Source organism: Aethalodelphis obliquidens, unplaced genomic scaffold (genome assembly GCF_003676395.1).
Source record: "Aethalodelphis obliquidens isolate GAN/ISIS:26980383/991018 unplaced genomic scaffold, ASM367639v1 scaffold25, whole genome shotgun sequence".
NCBI classification, from domain to species: Eukaryota; Metazoa; Chordata; class Mammalia; order Artiodactyla; family Delphinidae; genus Aethalodelphis; species Aethalodelphis obliquidens.
In genome coordinates, this window is record NW_020837969.1 from 23958434 (window position 1) to 23978480 (window position 20047).

The 20047-nt window shown below is 36.1% G+C and overlaps 1 protein-coding gene across 5 annotated transcripts in view; it reads left to right on the forward strand.

The window, feature by feature from the left end:
* The window catches only part of WRN (WRN RecQ like helicase), a 129520-nt gene extending 119720 nt beyond the window's left edge, over positions 1 to 9800 (forward strand). For 3 of the 5 annotated variants that reach the window (XM_027122780.1, XM_027122782.1, XM_027122785.1), the window contains 3 exons: positions 2781 to 2995; positions 6280 to 6411; positions 9004 to 9800. In XM_027122780.1, coding sequence (XP_026978581.1) covers positions 2781 to 2995; positions 6280 to 6411; positions 9004 to 9120 — 464 coding nt within the window. In that variant the 3' untranslated portion in view covers positions 9121 to 9800. Of the gene's footprint in view, positions 1 to 2780; positions 2996 to 6279; positions 6412 to 9003 lie in introns of those variants that run through there. The other 2 variants (XM_027122783.1, XM_027122784.1) reach the window with 2 other exon arrangements.
* Positions 9801 to 20047: the final 10247 nt, after the last annotated feature.

The following is a 20047-nucleotide window of genomic DNA, read 5'->3' on the forward strand; positions in this document are numbered from 1 at the left end:
CTTTGCTACAGAACCTCAACTGTGCTCAAGGAGATCAAGCCCCTTTGTTTGCCTTGCAGAAAATTTAAAAATATGCCTATTTTAAAGTTATGATCCCTTTTTTACAAAAGTAAAGATGAGGTGGATTAGAAGGACTTTCACACCCTAATGTACAAATGTAAACTAGGTGTGTTATAATTCAGTAAATCTGATGTTTTTTTTGACTGTTGGGACAGAGCAGTGGACGTACAAAAAGCCTTATCTCCAAAGCTGCAGTGCAAATAGTTAAACTTATTACCTCAAATTCTTTCCCACTCAGAAACGAGTATACAGTTCTCCCCCCAGATTTAGAAGTAAGGGAAAACAGATCACAATTAATACTATACTTAACTGATCAGAACAAAGGTATTTAAGTCACCTTCGAAGGCAGCATTTGTTCTAGGCTTGAGCAAGACTTGACTGAAGGATACCTCCATCTCTCCTTCCATTGCTCAACCTTGGAGGCAAGGAGAGAGACAGAGGCAAGTTTGGGCAGTGGTCCTCTAAGTTAGTTCCAGGAAACCGAAGTTTCTCTTTTTACTGTACCATGTTAAAGTTGTACTGCCAACTATTTAAAGGAAAGAAATATGCAATTTCTAATCCTGGTCAATGAGACTTCCAAGTGTTTTCAGGGCCTGTTGATAGCTTATGTCAAGATCTTATTTGAGGGAGATACCTTAACAACTAATTCTGCTTCTGTATCACAGCTTTCTGGTTATGATTTGATTTCCCGTGTAGGTCTGTCTATAGGGAAAATATGCTCTAGTCTTGCTATTCTGGGTACTTATCTATATGATAGTTGTGAATTCATAATTGGAAATTAATGAATTGGCATTTTGTGAGCTTGGTTAATGTGGCTCTATTAAGGTTAAAGTAGGTTTGTAAATCTGAAAACGTGAGGGCCAAATCCTGTACTGCGATAAAATATCCAGGGTCACTTAGCTGTGAGTCATCTTGTGAGGAAGCCAGCAAGCTCTCCTGGTCATTCTCCAGTCTTTCTAACTTCAGCAACCATTTTGCTAGAAATTAAGGAAGAGGAAGGACAACAGTAATTAATTGCAGGGTTAGAATTGGGATTGTATAAAACCTCTCTTTCTCCAATGCAGAATGAAATAGTATTTTAGAGAAAGTCAAAGACTCAGATGCCTTCTTGATTTTAATACCCTAGAATTATTTTTTCCTTTATGTATGTATTGTCTCTCAGGATTTAGAGAAAGATATATCTTTGATGAGCTGTTTGATAGTATGCAGTATTCTCTGAGTTTGTGCACTTTTTTTCCCTTTTCCCTATTGTCTTTACTATTATACACTGAGTATAGCAAATAAATTTTCATTCAGTTAAATATTAAATTGAAATTCCAGAGAACAATGGAATTTAAATTATACTTATTAAACACTTATTTCATCTTTCTGTCAATACACTGTATATAGGTTGTACAAATAATACGAAAAAATATATTATTGTAATTTACTTCCAAAGCCAAAATTGAGAAAGATAAGTATCATGAGCTCTAAACTTTATTTGTTTTGATTGTATGGTTATAGTCTGTAATATATCATTTATTGATGTGAAATTGTATTTTTGAATTTGTATTTTTCCTTAATAAAAAACTATTTGTTCTCTTATTGGAGGAAACATTGTTGAGTTATAAATTATAATAAGAAATGAAGATATCTATGCCATACTAATGATTCAGATATGATATTTCACCTTTTACTTAACTGTAGCCATATCACGTAATTTGGTGTTTTAATGAACAAGTTTGTTGGCATTTAAATTTTGCACAATCTTGAATTGAGAATTTTCTATATTTTATTATGGCATAATCTTAATCTTAAAATAGAGTATTTGTGAATTGAGAAATTATATCTATTATTTTCATGCTATCTTATTTGCTAAGTAGGTTTTGTCCTTGTAACAATATTTTAAGGAATTCTGTACCTTTTTATTCTTTTAGCTTCTTCCATGTTTACATGACTTTAAGCTGCTTTTTTTATGGAGTTGAGATTCTAACTATGCTTAATAATAAATGAAGCAAAGTATTTAATGAGGTACCTGGAAAGTATTTTTAATAATTTTGTTCTTTCATTATTTATGTGCATGTAACTAGAAAATTAAGGGTGGCTTCCAAGGGACCTGCCACAAAAGCAGGGGTAATATGATCTCTTCTAAGCACTGAAAGAATGCAGGCAGTGCTCATTATTTCACTCTCCAATAGATATTTTCAGCACTTACTTGTGTGGAAAGTTAGGGCAAATAAGATCTGAAAATAAAATATCTTTCCCAGAAAACTTATTTAAATAATAGGCATTTTAAATAGTTGACGTGTTTTGTTATGCTTCGATAGCCATTGAAAGAATCCTTTTTATTAGCATCTTATTTACAAGTATGATTAGCTTCTATTTTAAGGCTAAATTATTTTCAAAAAATTAACTTATAATTGATATTTGGAATTTCTGTGGATGGTGGTTTTGATTCTCAGGGCAGCCCTCAAAAGACGGTTTGAAACAAAAGTTAAGCAGAGTCGATAGCCTGACCTGACTCTGGGTCTTGGAAGCAGGGGTGCAGGTGGTGCAGGAGTGAGGGGACATGTTTTACTCCATTTCTGTTCTGTAAGGGGATAGGCATTTGAAAGAGGAACATTTTCTTTGGCCACCTTCCTCCTTCCTTTCTACAAAACATGTCACTATTTCCAGCTCATAGGTTTTCTGCAGTGTTCTGTGTAATTTATTTTTAAATCTTTTTTTTTCATCCTTTACAGATACAAATAAAATTAAACTAATTAGAATGTATGTTCCTGAAAACATTGACACCTACCTTATCTACATGGCAACTGAGATCCTGGAAAAAGGCTGCGAAAACAGGATGCTATGCCAATCTTCATGTGATTCCAGCAAAAAGAGATGTTTCCCCAACTCTGAAGAGAGCTGTTCAAGTTCTAAGAGAAAGAAGGAAGAAGTGGGCACTAATACCAAGGTGTTAATTATATGTAGAATTTTCATGTAGTGTCAGATCGCTCAATTTGCATATCTTAATACCAGAATGCTGTATTTTTTGAACTGTTATAAATTCTGATAGAAGGTTACTTTTTAGAAAATCTCGGTGCTGTATTTCCGTTGCTTTTCATAAATCCAATCTGAGAAAAGAGATTTTTTAAACAGTGGGAAAAGAGGAATATAGTCCATCTATTTAGCTTATTGTATGAGAATGTCAGCTTAAATTTTACCTCTACCTTATATTGACTATATAGTCTGGAAATTCTCTTTCTTTCATAGATACCTATTTAATATTGGCTGTAAGCATATGGTAGTTTATGTGGTTAATGAAAATAAGACCAAATTCTATGATATATACCTCCCCAGATATTGGAATTTGTCTATCATTCTGTTACTCCTCAGGCTCTGTTCCTGTTATAGTGAATCTCTCAGGTACAAGGATAATTGTTGCTCATGGTCCTGGCCATATCCCAGTGCACTTTTTGCATGATCAGAGAAAGACCATGAGTTTAGTATTATTTTTACACGGTATATTTTATTAAAATAAATGCTTTGAATATTATTGCTCTGTGTGTTACATGAGATAAATAAATAGTCATCAGAGAATAACTATTCTTTGACATTGTGACTCTACTAAATGATTGCAAAGACTTGAAAATTTGACCTTTAATATCTTCCAGGTCTAAAGTTCCATGATAAAAGTTTGTGAAAACTATAATTAACTCAAAAATTACTTTAGTTCCTAGATGATAAATTCAGCATGGTGGCAGGTGGTTGCTACTATTTATATTAGAGAATTAGGGACTTTATTTCAGTTCTAAGTAATCTTTATAGGATTTCCAACAGTTAAACTCCTTTTCTCAATAGCTTAAAAAGTAAGAGGAACTGATCTTTTAAAATTCTGTCCTTCAGTTAGATTTGTATATAGTCATGTACTAGATAACCTAATGAAATTTTATTAAGGAATTCTTTACATTATTTTGGCAATTGAATTAGCTCTAAGAAGGGCATTACTAACACACCACTGTAAAGCAATTATACTCCAATAAAAATGTTAAAAAAAAAAGGGCATTAAAGGAGGTACACGTTGGGCAGGTGGTAGTGAAATTTGGCTGCTATTCCCAGCCTTTTATTTCTGAAATCTATACCAGGTGCCTAAGACCTTATTTTTTTCCCAACTGTATATGTCAATAGGAAAAGGTGTAACTTGTTATTTTTCCTGAATATTGAAGCACATTTATAGTGAAATACTGTTATAACCACACATTAATATTATTGCTTTCCTCCTATTGAAATAACATCATATTCTGAAAAAAGAGTGGAGGTATTTTGTGGGGGGTGGGTGGAAATTAAGCCTACCGGATTCAGCCTTTTCTTTTTCCCCATTTAGGGGAACAAGAATATGGGGGCTAGGAAGTAGATTAAGGGGTGAGTGAGCCAGCCAGTGTTTTTCTTTCGTCTGCCTTGCAGTATAGAAAGCTACTCTGAACACTGTAGAGTCTGTTGGAGGCCTGGTTTCAGGATCCTTCATGTGTTAACCTTCATCTTCTCTACTGACCTGGATTGTATCCCTTAGTCTATTTCATCTTATGATTATGAGGTTTCTAATAAAAAATAATGTTAAAACAAATTCTTCTTATTAGTTGATGCATTGTTAGGTTTACATCTATTGTGACTGAGGTTAAGGTAGAAGCTCAGTCATGCCTATGTTTACTGGAGGAACATTATGTCTTGATAATGGTAGTTCTGATTCAATATATGAAGGTACACAGTGGATTCTTTAAATGTGTAGTTTTTTTTTATTTCTGGAAAGTTTTCTTAAATTGTAGATTTAAAATTTTTGTTTATTTCAGGAAGTTTTTTAAAATTTTACTTTTCAGTATTTTTGTCCCATTGCTTTGTAGTTCTTCTTAACGGATTTCTGCTCTCTATATGTTGGATCTTCTTTCTTCACTGAGCTACAATATCTGTCACTTCTCATGAATTCTTTTTGGCTTTTCATTTCTCTTTAAATTAAACTTTTCTTCTTTTTCACCTTCTATTTCTGTTTGGACACAATCTGTTGTATTTATTGCTATGTTCTTTATAGTTTAATATTCACTTGTATAATTTTTTCTTTTATTTCTAATTCTTTCCAGAGCTTTTCCCCTCACTTTTGAATTTTTCTGATTTTAATTTATGATGTTTGTTTTGAATTATTTCCTTAATGTTTTTCACTTCATTTTAGGAGGTTACAGTTTTCTATATCTTAGCAAGTCGGTGTCAGATTTGACCTCATAACTTTCTGTTGCTCCTTTTTGTGTGACATTAGTTTTCCTGCACTTTCAAAAGACGGCATGCTTCAGGATAGTTTTTCCAAGTTCCCAGAGCTCTCCTGTTGTTTTCGTGTAGCATTCAAAATAGGGAAACTTGGTTTAGGACATACCCCGTTCTGCTACTTTTACTTGGGCTTTCTCTTCCCTTTGCCTCTATTATACCCGTCCTGCTTGATTTTGATTTAACCCCAGCAGTTCTCAGTGTCAGGCCTTCACCTGGAAGTTCATAGGTGCCAGCTGCTCTAGTCACTTAAGACACTGCTGTGGACCCTTTTCCATCGCCTGCTGTTGGGTTGGGCAAAGGCACTCCCACTTTTCAGATGCTGTTCTCAAAGAAACCTTTCCAGTGTATACCTGTGGGCTGTTTGGTTCTCCTGTTCTCAGGCACCTCACTGCCTGCCTCTGCTTTCTCCTACACAGATGCTGTACCATGCAGGTCTTAGGGCTGTTGGTGGTTTTTCCTCACATGCTTGTAGTTTCAGTTTCCTGAGGATACCTTTAACAAACTTAGTTTCTTTGTAAATGTAGATGATGAATTTTTGGTTTTGCTCCCTAATTCTATCTGTTTTAATGCTGGGATTCAGAGAGATTAAAAAACTATGCTGCTGCTGCCACCATCTTCCCAGAACCCTCTCCTCATATGTCACTTTTTTCCATCTTATTTTTCTTCACTGCCTGAGAGAGACAGAGAGAGAGAGACAGAGAGAGAGAGGTCTCATGCCCTGCCACTGAGTTTCATTATAAATTAAAACATACAACATTTTTATAAACTACTTTAAGATACTCAGGAAAAATGCTGGGGGGGTAATATTATTATAATCATTGTTAAAATTGAGTACCTCAGAATAATATGAATTTTCTTAAGCTTTGCTTTTTTAGGCATAGTTTGTTTTTTTCTAAGGAAATAGTGCATGTAGTAACTATTTCGTATTCCCCCCAAATTTTAAAGGTTGATGGAAAACATTCTTGTGATTTTTCACAGGAAGATGAGAGTCACAGAAATTCACTAAAACTAACTTCCTGGAATCAGCCATTCAGCGATCCCAAAATTGAAGATTTCTTTGTAGATTCTCATTTACAGGTAAAATTGATGTAATAAAATAGTTTTCATGACAAATATATTATGCTTGATAACTAACATACCTAGATTTATCTTAGTTTTTAGATGAAATTAAATGCAAATATAATGTACGTATTTGCTTACATATATATGGGTACATATAATCAGCAAATGAGTTAACGTTTTATATTCTCAACTTAATGATAGTGGCTTATTAATAGAACTTGGAGTACCAAGTAAGTACTTACTTAAATTTAAGTAAATACTTACTTAAATTTCTATTATGATTGCTGGGAATTTTAGCCTTCTACTAATGAAGGAAATAGTCACTGAAAAGCGTTGTTTCTATTATTAGACCTCATAATTAAAGTCCTCCAGATACTTATTGTTGAGACTCAAAAGATACATTCAGTGTAAGCAAGTGTTTTACCCCTTTCTCAATGAAATAAGCTCATTTTTATAATGATAGGATAAATGCTGAATATCATATTCTATCAATATAAAAATGTTATAGGAGATAAAAGACCTGAAATGATATTAGCTACCAATTAATGAATACCAAGAATAAATCAGGATGTGTTTTGATATTTTGTAACTCTCCAAATAATCCAGTGATACAGTATTATATACTATTATTCTCTTTTTCTGTGTGAAGAAATCAAGGCTTTAATAACATTCATAAGGTCATACATGTAGCAAGTGGCTCAGTTAGAACTCAAACCTAGTTCTGTTTTTTTTTAAGTTACTTAGGCTTATTTTATTTATTTATATTTAGTTTTAATTGGAGCATAGTTGCTTCACAATGTTGTGTTACTTTCTGCTGTACAACAAAGTCAATCAGCTATATGTGTACATATATCCCCTCCCTCTTGGACCTCCCTCCCACCCCTCCTTCCCCATTCCACCCATCTAGGTCATCACAGAGCCTGTCTGGTTTTAAAGTCCCTGCTTATTCCATAGTATTCGGCTACGGCTACAACAGGACTTCAGGTTTTTTCCTTGGCTCTGTTATTGTTCGGATCTTGTACTCTGTTTTACTTTTTGGCTTTGTTATAATTTTAACTGGTTTCCTTCCTCCAGTTGCCCTTAAACTCTAATTGCAAGCAAAGATAGTTGTCTGTGGCTGCAAGGAATTTTGATAATAAAATTCTGGGGGGAAGAGTATTTCTGGGCCAATTTCATCTCTACCCAAATGCCTTTTATCCGTGCCACTTTATATCCCTAATACTTATTATTTCTAAGTCAAACATTGTAGTATCATACAGTGTGTATAAATCTCATCTGTTCTCTTGGTCTTCTCTTCCCTGTGAGGAAATAGGTGCCTGGGAGAAAAGTTGCTATCTTGGCTGGTTTTTTTCTTTAGCTTTTGCTAAAGTGTGAATAGCCCTTTCTTTGGCACTGGATTTATTTAAGTTGGAATAGCTAACAGCTTTTACCTTTTAAAAATATAAGGTCACACAGTTTTTTGTCAAGGAGTTTTTACTTTTTTTCCCACCTTTAAATATTTTGAAGCCACTGTTAAACACAGAAAACATAATAAAACATAGCAAGCAGTTAACGAACAATTCATAGATGTAGTCTTCATTCTTGAAATGGAATAAATTATACTGGTATACCTTAGGCTAACAGACACATTGTAACTTAGATGAGACCACCTTACCTTAAAGCCCTCAAATAGTTCCAATAAATAAATTAACTCTCCCAGATTCCAAAGTATAGTCATGTTAGAATGATTTCTCCATCATGTTGGTTTAAGGAGCTAGAGTTCAAGCTGAGATGACACAAATTAATACCATTTTGAGCTTATAGAACTTACCTATTAAAAGTTTTAATAGGTATTAAATTACCTATTAAAATTTAATGTACAGATAATATAAGTACACAAGCACTGCCTTTGGGTTTAATTTTGTTTTCAGGGACCTTTAACTAGGGTTCTGAAGCTTCATTTGGTGCACAGGTCCCCTAAAATTAGGCAAAATATCGTGCATGTGTACGTTTGTCTTTTTTTCTCATAAGTGGACCTCTAGTTTTTAGCTGATTCTCAAAAGAGTCTATGAAACAGAACCCTTTTTTTTTTTTCATTTATTCATCAAATGTTTTTTGAGTACCTGTTATGTCTCAGCAACTCTGCAAGGTCCTGATGATGCTTGAACCACTCTCCTAGTCTGTCTACCACTGTAGATGTACAAGTTGTATGCTTTTTTAAATGCCTAATATAACTCTGTGTGTGTACACATGCTTAGGCAGATGCCTTTCTTGGAACATTAAATTCACCACTTTGGCCAAGCTAAAGCAAATACACCATGGGACATAGATCTGAAATAATATCCACTTCTTTCCTTTCCAAATGAGAGTCTACACTTGAGTGTCTAAAAATAGGTTAACAGGATGGCAGGTAATTGCCTAAAAAAATGATACAGTTGATTTTGTCTCTCATGTGTTTATTTTTGGATCCAGAAATAAATTCTGTAGATCTCATTATTTTGTTTTATTTGGAAAAGGAAGGCTTGTGGGTGTATATTCAATAACCTATGTTACTTTGCAACTAAGACACATTTTCAGCAGTACAAACATATATATATATATATATTTTTTTCTGTTTCTTTCCTATAGACTTCGTCTGAAACCTCAAAGAGAAAATTACCTGAGTGGTTTGCCAAAAATGAGACCTTACCTGATGCCAGCAAGAAATCAACAGCCAAAACTAAAAAGAAGGGTCTTTTTAGTTAAACTGGCAACTGCCAGAGGAATTATGTGTGTCTTGCTGTGTTATAAGAGGGAAGCTGTATTTCGTTTCTGAAAACAGTGGGGAGTAATATTTTTGTTTAAAAATTATTCTAATCTCAAAGTAAAACTCATCTATTTATTGAACAGCTGGTGTCTTAAAACAGCCTTTTGCAATTCACATAAAGTTGAGTCTTCTGAGAGCCTGAGTGAGTACCTCATAGAACAGAATCTTAGTTTCCTACGAGATTGCTTTAAGAAATCATGTTACTGCCCTGTTTTCTAATCTCTTTACTTACTTCAGCAGTATGTTTGGAATATGTAATGTGCGGTGATTTAATATAGATAACAGATTATCAGTTGTAAGTGATTATGTGTGTGATATGTAATATTCCTGTATTACCAAAATTCTGTCTTATAAATGAAGAACGCATAGTTATTTTACAAATTGTTTTTCCTATTGTTAGAAGAAACTCTTATACACATTTTAAAATGATATTAGTGGACCAGACCAGTGAAAATGAAACATTTCGGGTTCTGTGTAGAGGAAAGAATAAAACAAAGGAGACCAATTACGCTAGACAACTATGCACTTTGTATGTTATATACTATTTCTATTATTTTTCAAATAATAATAAAAAGTCCTTAGTACTGAATATTATAAAGATATGTATTTTAAACTTTCATATACTGAATTACCTTGAGCACCTTTAATTTTTGATGATGTCAGAATTTGATTCTAATACCTTTTTATGTAGCACATGTAACTGAAATATACAAAACACATACTGACACTGAATTGGGTAAATCATAGTTGATATAACTTTAAGCAGTTCACCATATGGCATTTAGTTGACTTTTTTATAAATAAAAATAATTGTCATTAATAAAAAAGAAATATATGGTTGCCGTAGAAGAATTAGAAAATCCAGAAAAGTGAAAAAAAAAAAATCACAAAAGTTCCACTGGTAGGTAATCAGTTAACCCCTTTCATGTATCCTGCCAAGCCTTTTATTTATTGATTGATTGATTTTGGCCGCACTGTGCGGCATGGAGGATCTTAGTTCCCTGACCAGGGATCAAACCCATGCCCCCTGCAGTGGAAGTGCGGAGTCTTAACCACTGGACCGTCAGGGAAGTCCCCTGCCAAGCCTTTTTATATTTACTTCTTTTCTTAGTTTGTTATGAATAATACGTGAATGAATATTCTTTGTAAAGCATTCAAGCTATACTTAAAACATTAAAGTCCCCCATATTCCCGTTTCCCCACATCCCATTACCAGCGCCTTTCCAGAAGGTAACTCCTATTGAATATGTGACGTATCGTTCTCTAGTCATTTCTTCTGCATTTACGTGCCTCTGCATGTGTAGCTACACATACATTCTTGGTGTTTTTAATTTTAATTTTTTATTTTTTTTAATTTTTTTTTTTGGTGTTTTTAATTTTAATTTTTATATTGAAGTATAGTTGATTTAAAATACTATAATCATTTCAGGTATACAACATAGTGATTCAATATTTTTGTAGATTATACTCCATTTAAAATTATAACATTGGCTATATTCGTTGTACTGTACAATATGTTCTTGTAGCTTATTTATTTTATATACAGTAGTTTGTACCTTTTAATTCCCTACCCCCATATCTCCCCTCCCCATTATCTTCTCTCTGGTAACCACTAGCTTCTGTATATGTGTGAGTCTCTTTCTGTTTTTTATATTCATTCTTTTTTATTGTTGTTTTTTCTACATATAAGTGATAACATACAATGTTTGTCTTTCTCTGCGTGTCTTATTTCACTGAACATATTACCCTCCAGGTCCGTCCATATTGTTGCAAATGGCAGAATATCATTCTTTTTTATGGCTGAGTAATATTCCAGTGTCACTCTCTGCAGATGACATGATATTTATATATAGAAAATGCCAAAGCCTCCACCAAAAAACTGTTGAAACTGATAAATGAATTCAGTAAAGTTGCCGGATACAAGATTAATATATAGAAATCTGCTGCTTTTCTATACACTAATCGTGAGCTATCAGAAAGAGAAAGTAAGAAAACAGAAGTTTTAAAGTTGCCCAGAATAAAATAACTAGGAATAAACTTAACCAAGGAGGTGAAACACCTATACTCTGAAACCTAGAAAACATTGATGAAGGAAATTGAAGATGTTACCAAAAATGGAAAGATATCTTATGTTCCTGGATTAGAATGTTAAAATGTCCATACTACCCAAAGCAATCTACAGATTTAATGTAATCCCTATCAAAATACCCATGACATTTTTCTCAGAACTAGGACAAATAATCCTAAAATTTACATGGAACCACAAAAGATTCTGAATAACCAAAGCAATCCTGAGAAAAAAGAACAAAGCTGGAGGTATCATACTCCCTGACTTCAGACTATACTACAAAGCTACAGTCATCAAAACAGTGCTGTACTAGCACAAAAACAGACACATAGATCAATGGAACAGAATAGAGAGCCCAGAAATAAACCCATGCTCTATGGTCAATTACTCTGCAACAAAGGAGGCAAGAATATACAATGAGGAAAATATAGTCTCTTCAATAAGTAGTGCTGGGAAAACTGGACAGCTACATATAAAAGAGTGAAATTAAAACATTTTCTCACAGCATACATAAAAATAAACTCAAAATGGAATAAAGGCCTAATTGTAAGACCAGGATCCATGAAACTCCTAGAAGAAAACACAGGCAGAACACTCTTTGACATAAATCTTTTTTTTTTTTTTTTTGCACAAATGAGATCATGCTGTATTTAATTTTCTGCAACAACCTTTTTCTATTTAATCTATGATGAAGATCTTTGCATGTCAGTATATATATATCGGTCTAGTTTTTTTTTTTGTTTGTTTGTTTTTTTGTGGTATGCAGGCCTCTCACCGCCGTGGCCTCTCCTGTTGCAGAGCACAGGCTCTGGACACGTAGGCTCAGCAGCCATGGCTCACGGGCCCAGCCGCACCGCGGCATGTGGGATCTTCCCGGACCGGGGCACAAACCCGTGTCCCCTGCATCAGCAGGTGGACTCTCAACCACTGCACCACCAGGGAAGCCCTCTAGTTGTTTTTTATAGCTATTTACTATGCTATTTGGTGAATACACTATAATTTATATAATCACTTCCTATTGGTGGTTTTGTCATTTTTCTGTATTTCAGATTGTTTCTAGAAGTACAGTTAGAAGAATTAAGCACAAACATATTATTTGTTACTTACATTTCACTTGAATATATTATGAACATGTTTTTCCATGTCATTAAATAGACTTTCACAGAATCTTTTGGGGGGCTTTTCTATAGTGCAGTGATTCTCCAAGTGTGGTCTGCAGTCCATTAGGAGTCCCTGAGACCCTTCAGGGGATCTGCAGAGGCAAAACTATTTTTATAATACCAAGATGATATAACATTTGCCTTTTGTACTATGTTGAGATTTGCATTGAGGGTGCATAGATGCGGTGAGTAAAACCACTAGCAATTTAGTGCAAATCAAGGCAGTGGCAGCAAATTATTGATTTTATTAATTCTCATTTCTTAAACACATTTTTTCAATATTCATTGTGATAAAATGGCAAATACACATAAAGCATCTGTGCTATATACCAAAGTATGATGGTTGTCTTCTAGAAAAGCACTTGTTTTATTGTTTGAGTTGTGAATTGAACTAGTTGCTTTTTTCCTGTGGAATATCGTTTTTACTGACAAGAATGACTGATAGAAAATATGATTGGTTATTGCTCCTAGGCGGAGGCATAGGCTTCCTAGACCCCCAACTTCTCCATTTTCCATGAGCTCCTTCTGGGTTGTTTTTTTTTTTATCCTCCCTGCCTCCCTCCTCCCCTTGCCTGACACCCTCCCACCAGAGTGTGTTTTGGAAGCTGTGTCATATATATCTGCCTCATCACCAGGTGCAAATAACTGGTACAGAATGACCTCAGAACATTACAGAGTATTTACCATAAGAATATATGGACTAAACTTTAATTTCATGGATGAAGCATCTTTCTTCAGCAGCCTCAGGCCTCAAGTTTGCCTCAGGTTCATTCTTAAAAACAAGGAATTTCTTTTATTGATTGATTGATTGGCCAGGTTCATTCTTAAAAACAAGGAATTTTCTTCCTTCCTCCCTTCCTTCCTTCCTTCTTTCCCGGGTTCTTTCTTAAAAACGAGGAATTTTATTTATTTATTTATTGGCCAGGTTCATTCTTAAAAACAAGGAATTTTACTTATTTATTTATTGGCCGGGTCGCGACTTGCGGGGTCTTAGTTCCCTAACCAGGGATTGAACCCGGGCCAAGGCAGTGTAAGCCCTGAGTCCCAACCACTGGACCGCCAGGGAAATCCCCAAGGAATTTCTTTTAGAGTACTATTCTTATGCTGTCTCCTCCAAAAATATTAATTACTTTCTCTTCTGTGTTATTTGTCATTGGACCATAGGACCATGATAACAGAGTCAGACAAATCCCTGACATTTATTTAGAATTCAGAAAACTGTGGTCTAGATAGTTAGAAGGAGAAAAGAATAGAGGATTCTTCCTATTCAAAGAGGTTGCTTTAGAATTAACTGAGAGCATGAAAGATCCAGTGGAATGACCTTAAAATCATTTTAGAGCTAACTAGACATTCATCTGTCTTATGGGGAGCAAGCAAATGCAAAACCAACAAAAACACTGTAAGAAAGTTAGCTATAGTCTTGATGGGAGCTGCAAACTGAAGTCGTCTCAGCTATCTGAGATGTCCCCATCATTTTGCTTGGGAAGGCAATCCAAAAATCATTGGGATAACATAGTTAACTTCCTTACTGGCTAATAAGCATGTTTAAACCTCAGAAAAGATGAGAAGTAGAATACAGAGTAAATTAAACCTTTGGTTGTAATATTTTAGGGTTAAGGAGTGATAAATACATATTTGATATTGTAAGCATTTGTAATGCTTGAGATATTTTAGCTTATTAGAATAACAGATTATTCTTGTGACTCATTTAAAACGTAGCATTGAAAAATTAGTAATATATGCTTGTTATTTTTAAGTTGAAATCCTACCGTTCGAAACATTATTGGGATATTTAATAAGAGTTTTTAAATTTGTTATTGCATAGAAATAGTATCGTCAACAAATTTCCCTTATAAGAGAAAGAAAAAAAATCTAATATTATACTTACTAGTAATACTAAGGTTGATATTAATATCTATTCATTAAACCCAGAGCTTTCATTGTTTTTCAGAAAAATTAATAAAACTTCAGCCTCATGTCCAGCTTCATTTTCTAACTCAATTTAAAAAGGTTATTGAGAAGTATGTACTCATTATGTTTCAGTCAATAAATATTTGCATTTATAGTTTTCAAGACAATATGCTGACTTCATAAAAGATGGAACAAATAGGAGAAGCAGCAGCAATATGGTTCCCATGCTTCAGAGAAGGGAAGGTTTACTCTGTGAAGAATTAATAGAAGAGCATCTCACAAAAGTATTTTCTTACAGGAACCAACATGTTTGTTTTTGTTTTTGTTTTTAATTTTTGGCTGTGCAGTATGGCATGCAGGATCTTAGTTCCCCAACCAGGGATCGAACCCATGCCCCATGCAGTCCACTTAACCACTGGACCGCCAGGGAAACTTCCCTGGAAACACAACCTTTTTAAAGAAAATATTTATTTCACATACTCAGTAAGATAATAAGAAGAAATGTGTGAAAGACATTTTTCTCTGTAAAGGAAAAAAAAAAAGATCATAGGAAGGGATCATAATGATAGCAATCATAACTAATAATTTATTTAGCATTTGCTGTGTGTCACAACCTGTGCAGTTGACCTTCAGGATAACATGTAGAGTTGGAGTCATGTACTGGCCTGTTTGTGTACACATAATATACATGTCAGGAAGGAGATCACAGTTCATGGATATATAACCAGGTGGGGTTAGAGCTCAAGTGGGACTTTGCCTTTTTTCAAGCGGAACTTTCATTTTTGTTTTTTTTTCTGACTTTTGACTAAACCTAGAATTGATAACAAAAGATACTAAATGCTCCAAATTCTAAATTCAGAGCCCTTCTAGCTATCCGAATTATAGTGTCTTTTTAGCAAAACTGGCACCATCACTTCTCCCTCATTCGCACTTTGCAAAAGAACAGTATTGGGTGAGAGAGAGAACTTGCTTTGCAAGGGAACAGAGGGCAACAAACCTGTCATCCTTTCCTTACTGTGAGGAAGGAGGCTTTTCACTTGGGCCTCCCATCCTTATTTCTAGAAGACTGAAGGTGTTGGAACCAGGCACTAGATGAAGGAGTGTGACGGTCTCTTTCTGGAAGCTCTGACCTGCTGGTCCAGTGGAGTACCTGATGCTCCTGGGGCCCCGAAATACAGTGGGGCTGAGAATGCAAGGGCCAGCGGGACAGCCTGCCCTCCACCACATGACACAGCAAGAATGTGTGTTTCCTGAGGGAAACTTGGAAGGAGCTGGGTTTAAAGGCCATCCTTATGGTCCCCTCAGAAGAAGGCGACCTGAGGGGTGCATGCATCCCAGCAGCAAGAACACACTTGGCAGGGGTTTGGAGAGGGGTGAACCCCCTTGAACCCTTGGGAGGACCAACGAATAAACCCCAAAGAGAGCCGACATTTGGATAACCTGCCAACAGACTGAGCAACCTCTAGTCAATTAGCCAGAGAAGGAACCACAACCAAAAGAAAGGGAATAAGCAATCCTGCTGGTCAGTGACATGCTTTTGTTTTTCTTCCCTTTCTCCCCACTTTAACTCCAAAAGGTAAGTGCATGGAAGAGGGAGGGGGTGTGAAAGAGACAACTGGAACCACCTGTCTAGTTGGAGGCGGATGTGACGAGAACTTGGAAGCAGACAAGCGATTGAAGACTCAAAAACTGAACTGACACTTTTCTAATGTCCCCAAATGTTAGAAAATTCTGAGATTGGGCTGAGATATAAAGGGGGCCACCACCCAAGGGGAAAAGCGATTTGATACTTGGTAGAAGTTAGAAGAAGTAAAAGTTGATGTTTATACCCCAACATAGCCATTCGATATATGTTTGTAGGAGTCTGAAGTTGTAGACAAACACTCCTCATTACTCAGTTAGTGGCTGGGTGTCCAGAGGAAGGCAGTTACCTCCCTATATAGTAGTTGGTGGACACTACTTGCAGAAATCACTGTGGTCTAGCATGTGCCCCTTACTGTGTTTGCTCAGAAATCTGGGGTGTCAACGCCCCAAAGTGGCTCCTTCTTTCAATGGCAGATTCAGCCTCTCATCCAAGTTGACAGAGATGGAAGTAAATATTCCGCAAATATTTATCGAGTACCTCCTATGTTCCTGGCACAGTTCTAGGTGCTGGGGATATAACAGTGACAAAGGAAACAAGTAAAACGTTGTGTCTTGGATGGTGATACGTGATAGGAGAGCAAAGCAGCTTGGAACGGGTAGATGGTGTTTCAGACGGGGTCAGGGAAGGCCTTGCTGAACTTTGGAATTAGCCTGGGTTTGACAACTTGTAACTGTGACCTTGAGCAGATCAATCCTCTCTAAGCCTCATTTATCAACGTTATTTTACAGAAGAGGAAGAGTGATTGGAGAATTAAATGAAGTACAGCCTTTATCATAGTTCTAAGCATGCTGTAGGAATAATAAACATTAGCTGTTCTCATTCTTTGCCTATAGGAAGGCTACAGGGGAAGCCACATTACATATAATCAGAAGCTACCTAGTGGTTTGGTCAAAGAAAGGGGAGTTAGGTAATTTTAATATTTAAGGGCACTGGATAGATTGTACCAGAGTAAGTATTTTCATTTAACAAAAGATACAAAAGGGTGGGTATACCAGAAACTTTTAAGAAAATAATTGGAATAATAAAATATTTGGAAGTTGATGAAATACCCTGGTTCATGAATCGGTTATCCAAGGCACGGTCTTAACATTTCTGAATATAAACTTTTAAATTTCCTCAGAGGTTTATTGCAGCTGATTAAGGGTAGGGATATTTAAGCTGGGGAGTGCAGTGTACCCAGAAGAATGAGGAACAAAGAGAAAAGGGGGCTGCTGGAACCCTAAGCCTTAGAGGAGATGTGGGACTTGGCAAGGCCCCTAAACCCCCTTTGTCTTAGTCCCTAATAGGGTCAGTTCATTATTTTTATAGACTCCTTTGAATTATACAGTTTTAAGCACCAAGAACCCCATCCGTTCCTTTCTTTTTGAACCTCTGTCTCATCATTTTCGCACGGGGAGTAACTAAAGGAACATTGACCTCAGTGGTTCAAGAGCACCACCTAGTGCTCACGTTTGGAAATGTCAGGTGATACGGTACACAGGAAAATCAGATATAATTTGCTTCGGTTTTCTCTTCACGTGGTGCTCGGCTAATGTGTCAAGATTCGGAGGGAAAGGAAGAGTTGTTTACTCTGAGCCAGTTTTTATAAGCCACAGAAAAACTGGGATCTGTTTAGTCACTTATAGAGCAGCCAGAATTTGAATCTAAGTCTGTTCATTAGTTCCTACCTGCAGGGCATGAGATTTACTTACCTGATCTCAAGTGGAAATCTTCCTTTGACCTGTATTGAAAAAAGTGTGTGGCTCCTCACAGTCTAGAAAGGAGCTTCTTAAACTTTCTTTTCTCATCTACCCCGGCCCTCCCCACCACAGAGAACTCAACCCACAGCCTCCTATACAGAATGAGAGCAATGCTTAGTCATCACTTCATGAATCTCATGATTATGTCTAGTCTCCACACAGATTCTAGGTCTTGAAGGTAGAATTGCACTGTCATAGAGAGCATCTTTGAAGCCTAGGGTACGTATCATTTCCGTCTCCTCTCTCCTACCAACACCAGGAACTGCATCACCCAGCCATTCTCTTTCAAGAACTCTAGATTAATTTCAAATGGCAAGGTGATGGTGGTCGTGGTGGTGGAAGGGCTGGAGGACGACTGCGGAAGTGATTCCAACAGTACAGTAAGATCAGCAACATGGAATTCCAGAGGGATTAGTGAGCGGCTGGGCATAATGGGGGTGAACAAAGTCCGAAATTCCCAGATGACCATCAATTCCCAGAAATGCTCTGGGTTTCCACTGTAACTTTGTAATTAATCAGATGAACTCTGCCCTTCAAAAATGTTACAACCAGATTGTTATATCCTTACTACCTAATCTTGCTATGTACCTTGGCAGGTCTCCTCCATAATTCATATGCCAGGATCCCTGCCTGCTGATCATTCAGTAAGTCTGCTCAGAGTTCTGTCAAGTGAACTGAGGTATTGAATTATAAATAAAATAATGTGTTGCCTGGCTTTAACGATATGAAAAAGGTAACTAATTTTTCAAGTGTGCTAATTCAATATAACATAATAAAGAAAATTGCCTTGCATTTAGAGATATGTGATTTCAGAACCTACCAGTTAGCCTGCTTCCAAAATTTCAATTTCCCTAATGGGGAAGAACATATTTAATTCAGATAGCTCTAACCCTGATTTTGGTGATGAAATGCCCTATTCAGAAGCTACTAGTTTTTTTTTTTAATTGGGGTATAGTTGTTTTACAATGTTGAGTTAGTTTCACCTGTACAGTGAAGAAGAGTTCCCTGTGCTATACAGCAGGTTCTCATTAGTTATCTATTTTATACATATTAGTGTATATATGTCAATCCCAATCTCCCAATTCATCCCACCCCTCCTGTTTCCCCCTCTTGGTGTCCATACGTTTGTTCTCTACATCAGTGGCTCTATTTCTGCCTTGCAAACTGGTTCATCTGTACCATTTTTCTAGATTCCACATATATGCGTTAATATACGATATTTGTTTTTCTCTTTCTTACTTTACTCTGTATGACAGTCTCTAGGTCCATCGACATCTCTACAAATGACCCTATTTCATTCCTTTTTATGGCTGAGTAATATTCCATTGTATATATGTACCACATCAGAAGCCACCAGTTTTATGGGCATTAAAAAAAAATAAATTTATTTATTTATGTATTTTGGGCTGTATCGGGTCTTCGTTGCTGTGCGTGGGCTTTCTCTAGTTGCATCAAATGGGGGCTACTCTTCGTTGTGGTGCGTGGGCTTCTCATTGCGGTGGCTTGCTGCAGAGCACGGGATCTAGGTGTGCAGGTTTCAGTAGTTGTGGCATGCAGGCTCAGTAGTTGTGGTTTGTGGGCTCTAGAGTGCAAGCTCAGTAGTTGTGGCACATGGGCTTAGTTGCTCCATGGCACATGGGATCTTCTCAGACCAGGAATTGAACCCATGTCCCCTGCATTGGCAGGTGGATTCCTAACCACTGTGCCACCAGGGAATTCCTTTATGGGCATTTTTTAAGTCAGGTAAATGATTTGCGATGAGAAACAGAAGTCAAGTCATCTTTATCATTTTTGCTGGGATCCAGTGCTTACTGGGTGTGTGTGTATGTGTGTCTGTGTGTGTTTTCATGCACATGACTATACAATTTCCTATAAATCAAAATCTTGAGACACAGTGAACCAACCATGAATGCCAAACTTGAACCAGTCAGGTTAATTTCCAGAATAATGAATTGAATTGCACCTTCATAACAATTTCTTAAACCCTAAGCCAAACCAACTTTAAACAAACAAAAAAGGTCCTAGTTTGATTTTAAATGTATTTCTTTTTCATTTTCTTTCTCTTCTCCTTTTACCTCCCCCACCTCCCCAATATTTAGTGCCAGAAGACCATGGAATAATATCCATAAAATTCTGAAGGGAAGAAATTTTGACCAAAGAATATTATAGCCAATGAAGATGCCCTTCAAATAAAGACTTCTGGCAGGCATTGCCTAACATAAAGCATTCAAGACATGCAATACTCAAGAAAATTTCTTTATCAATGAATCTAGAAAAATAAGTGTTCAATCAAAATAAAGGACATAAGAATAGAGACCTTGTGATAAAATCACTGGTGGGTAT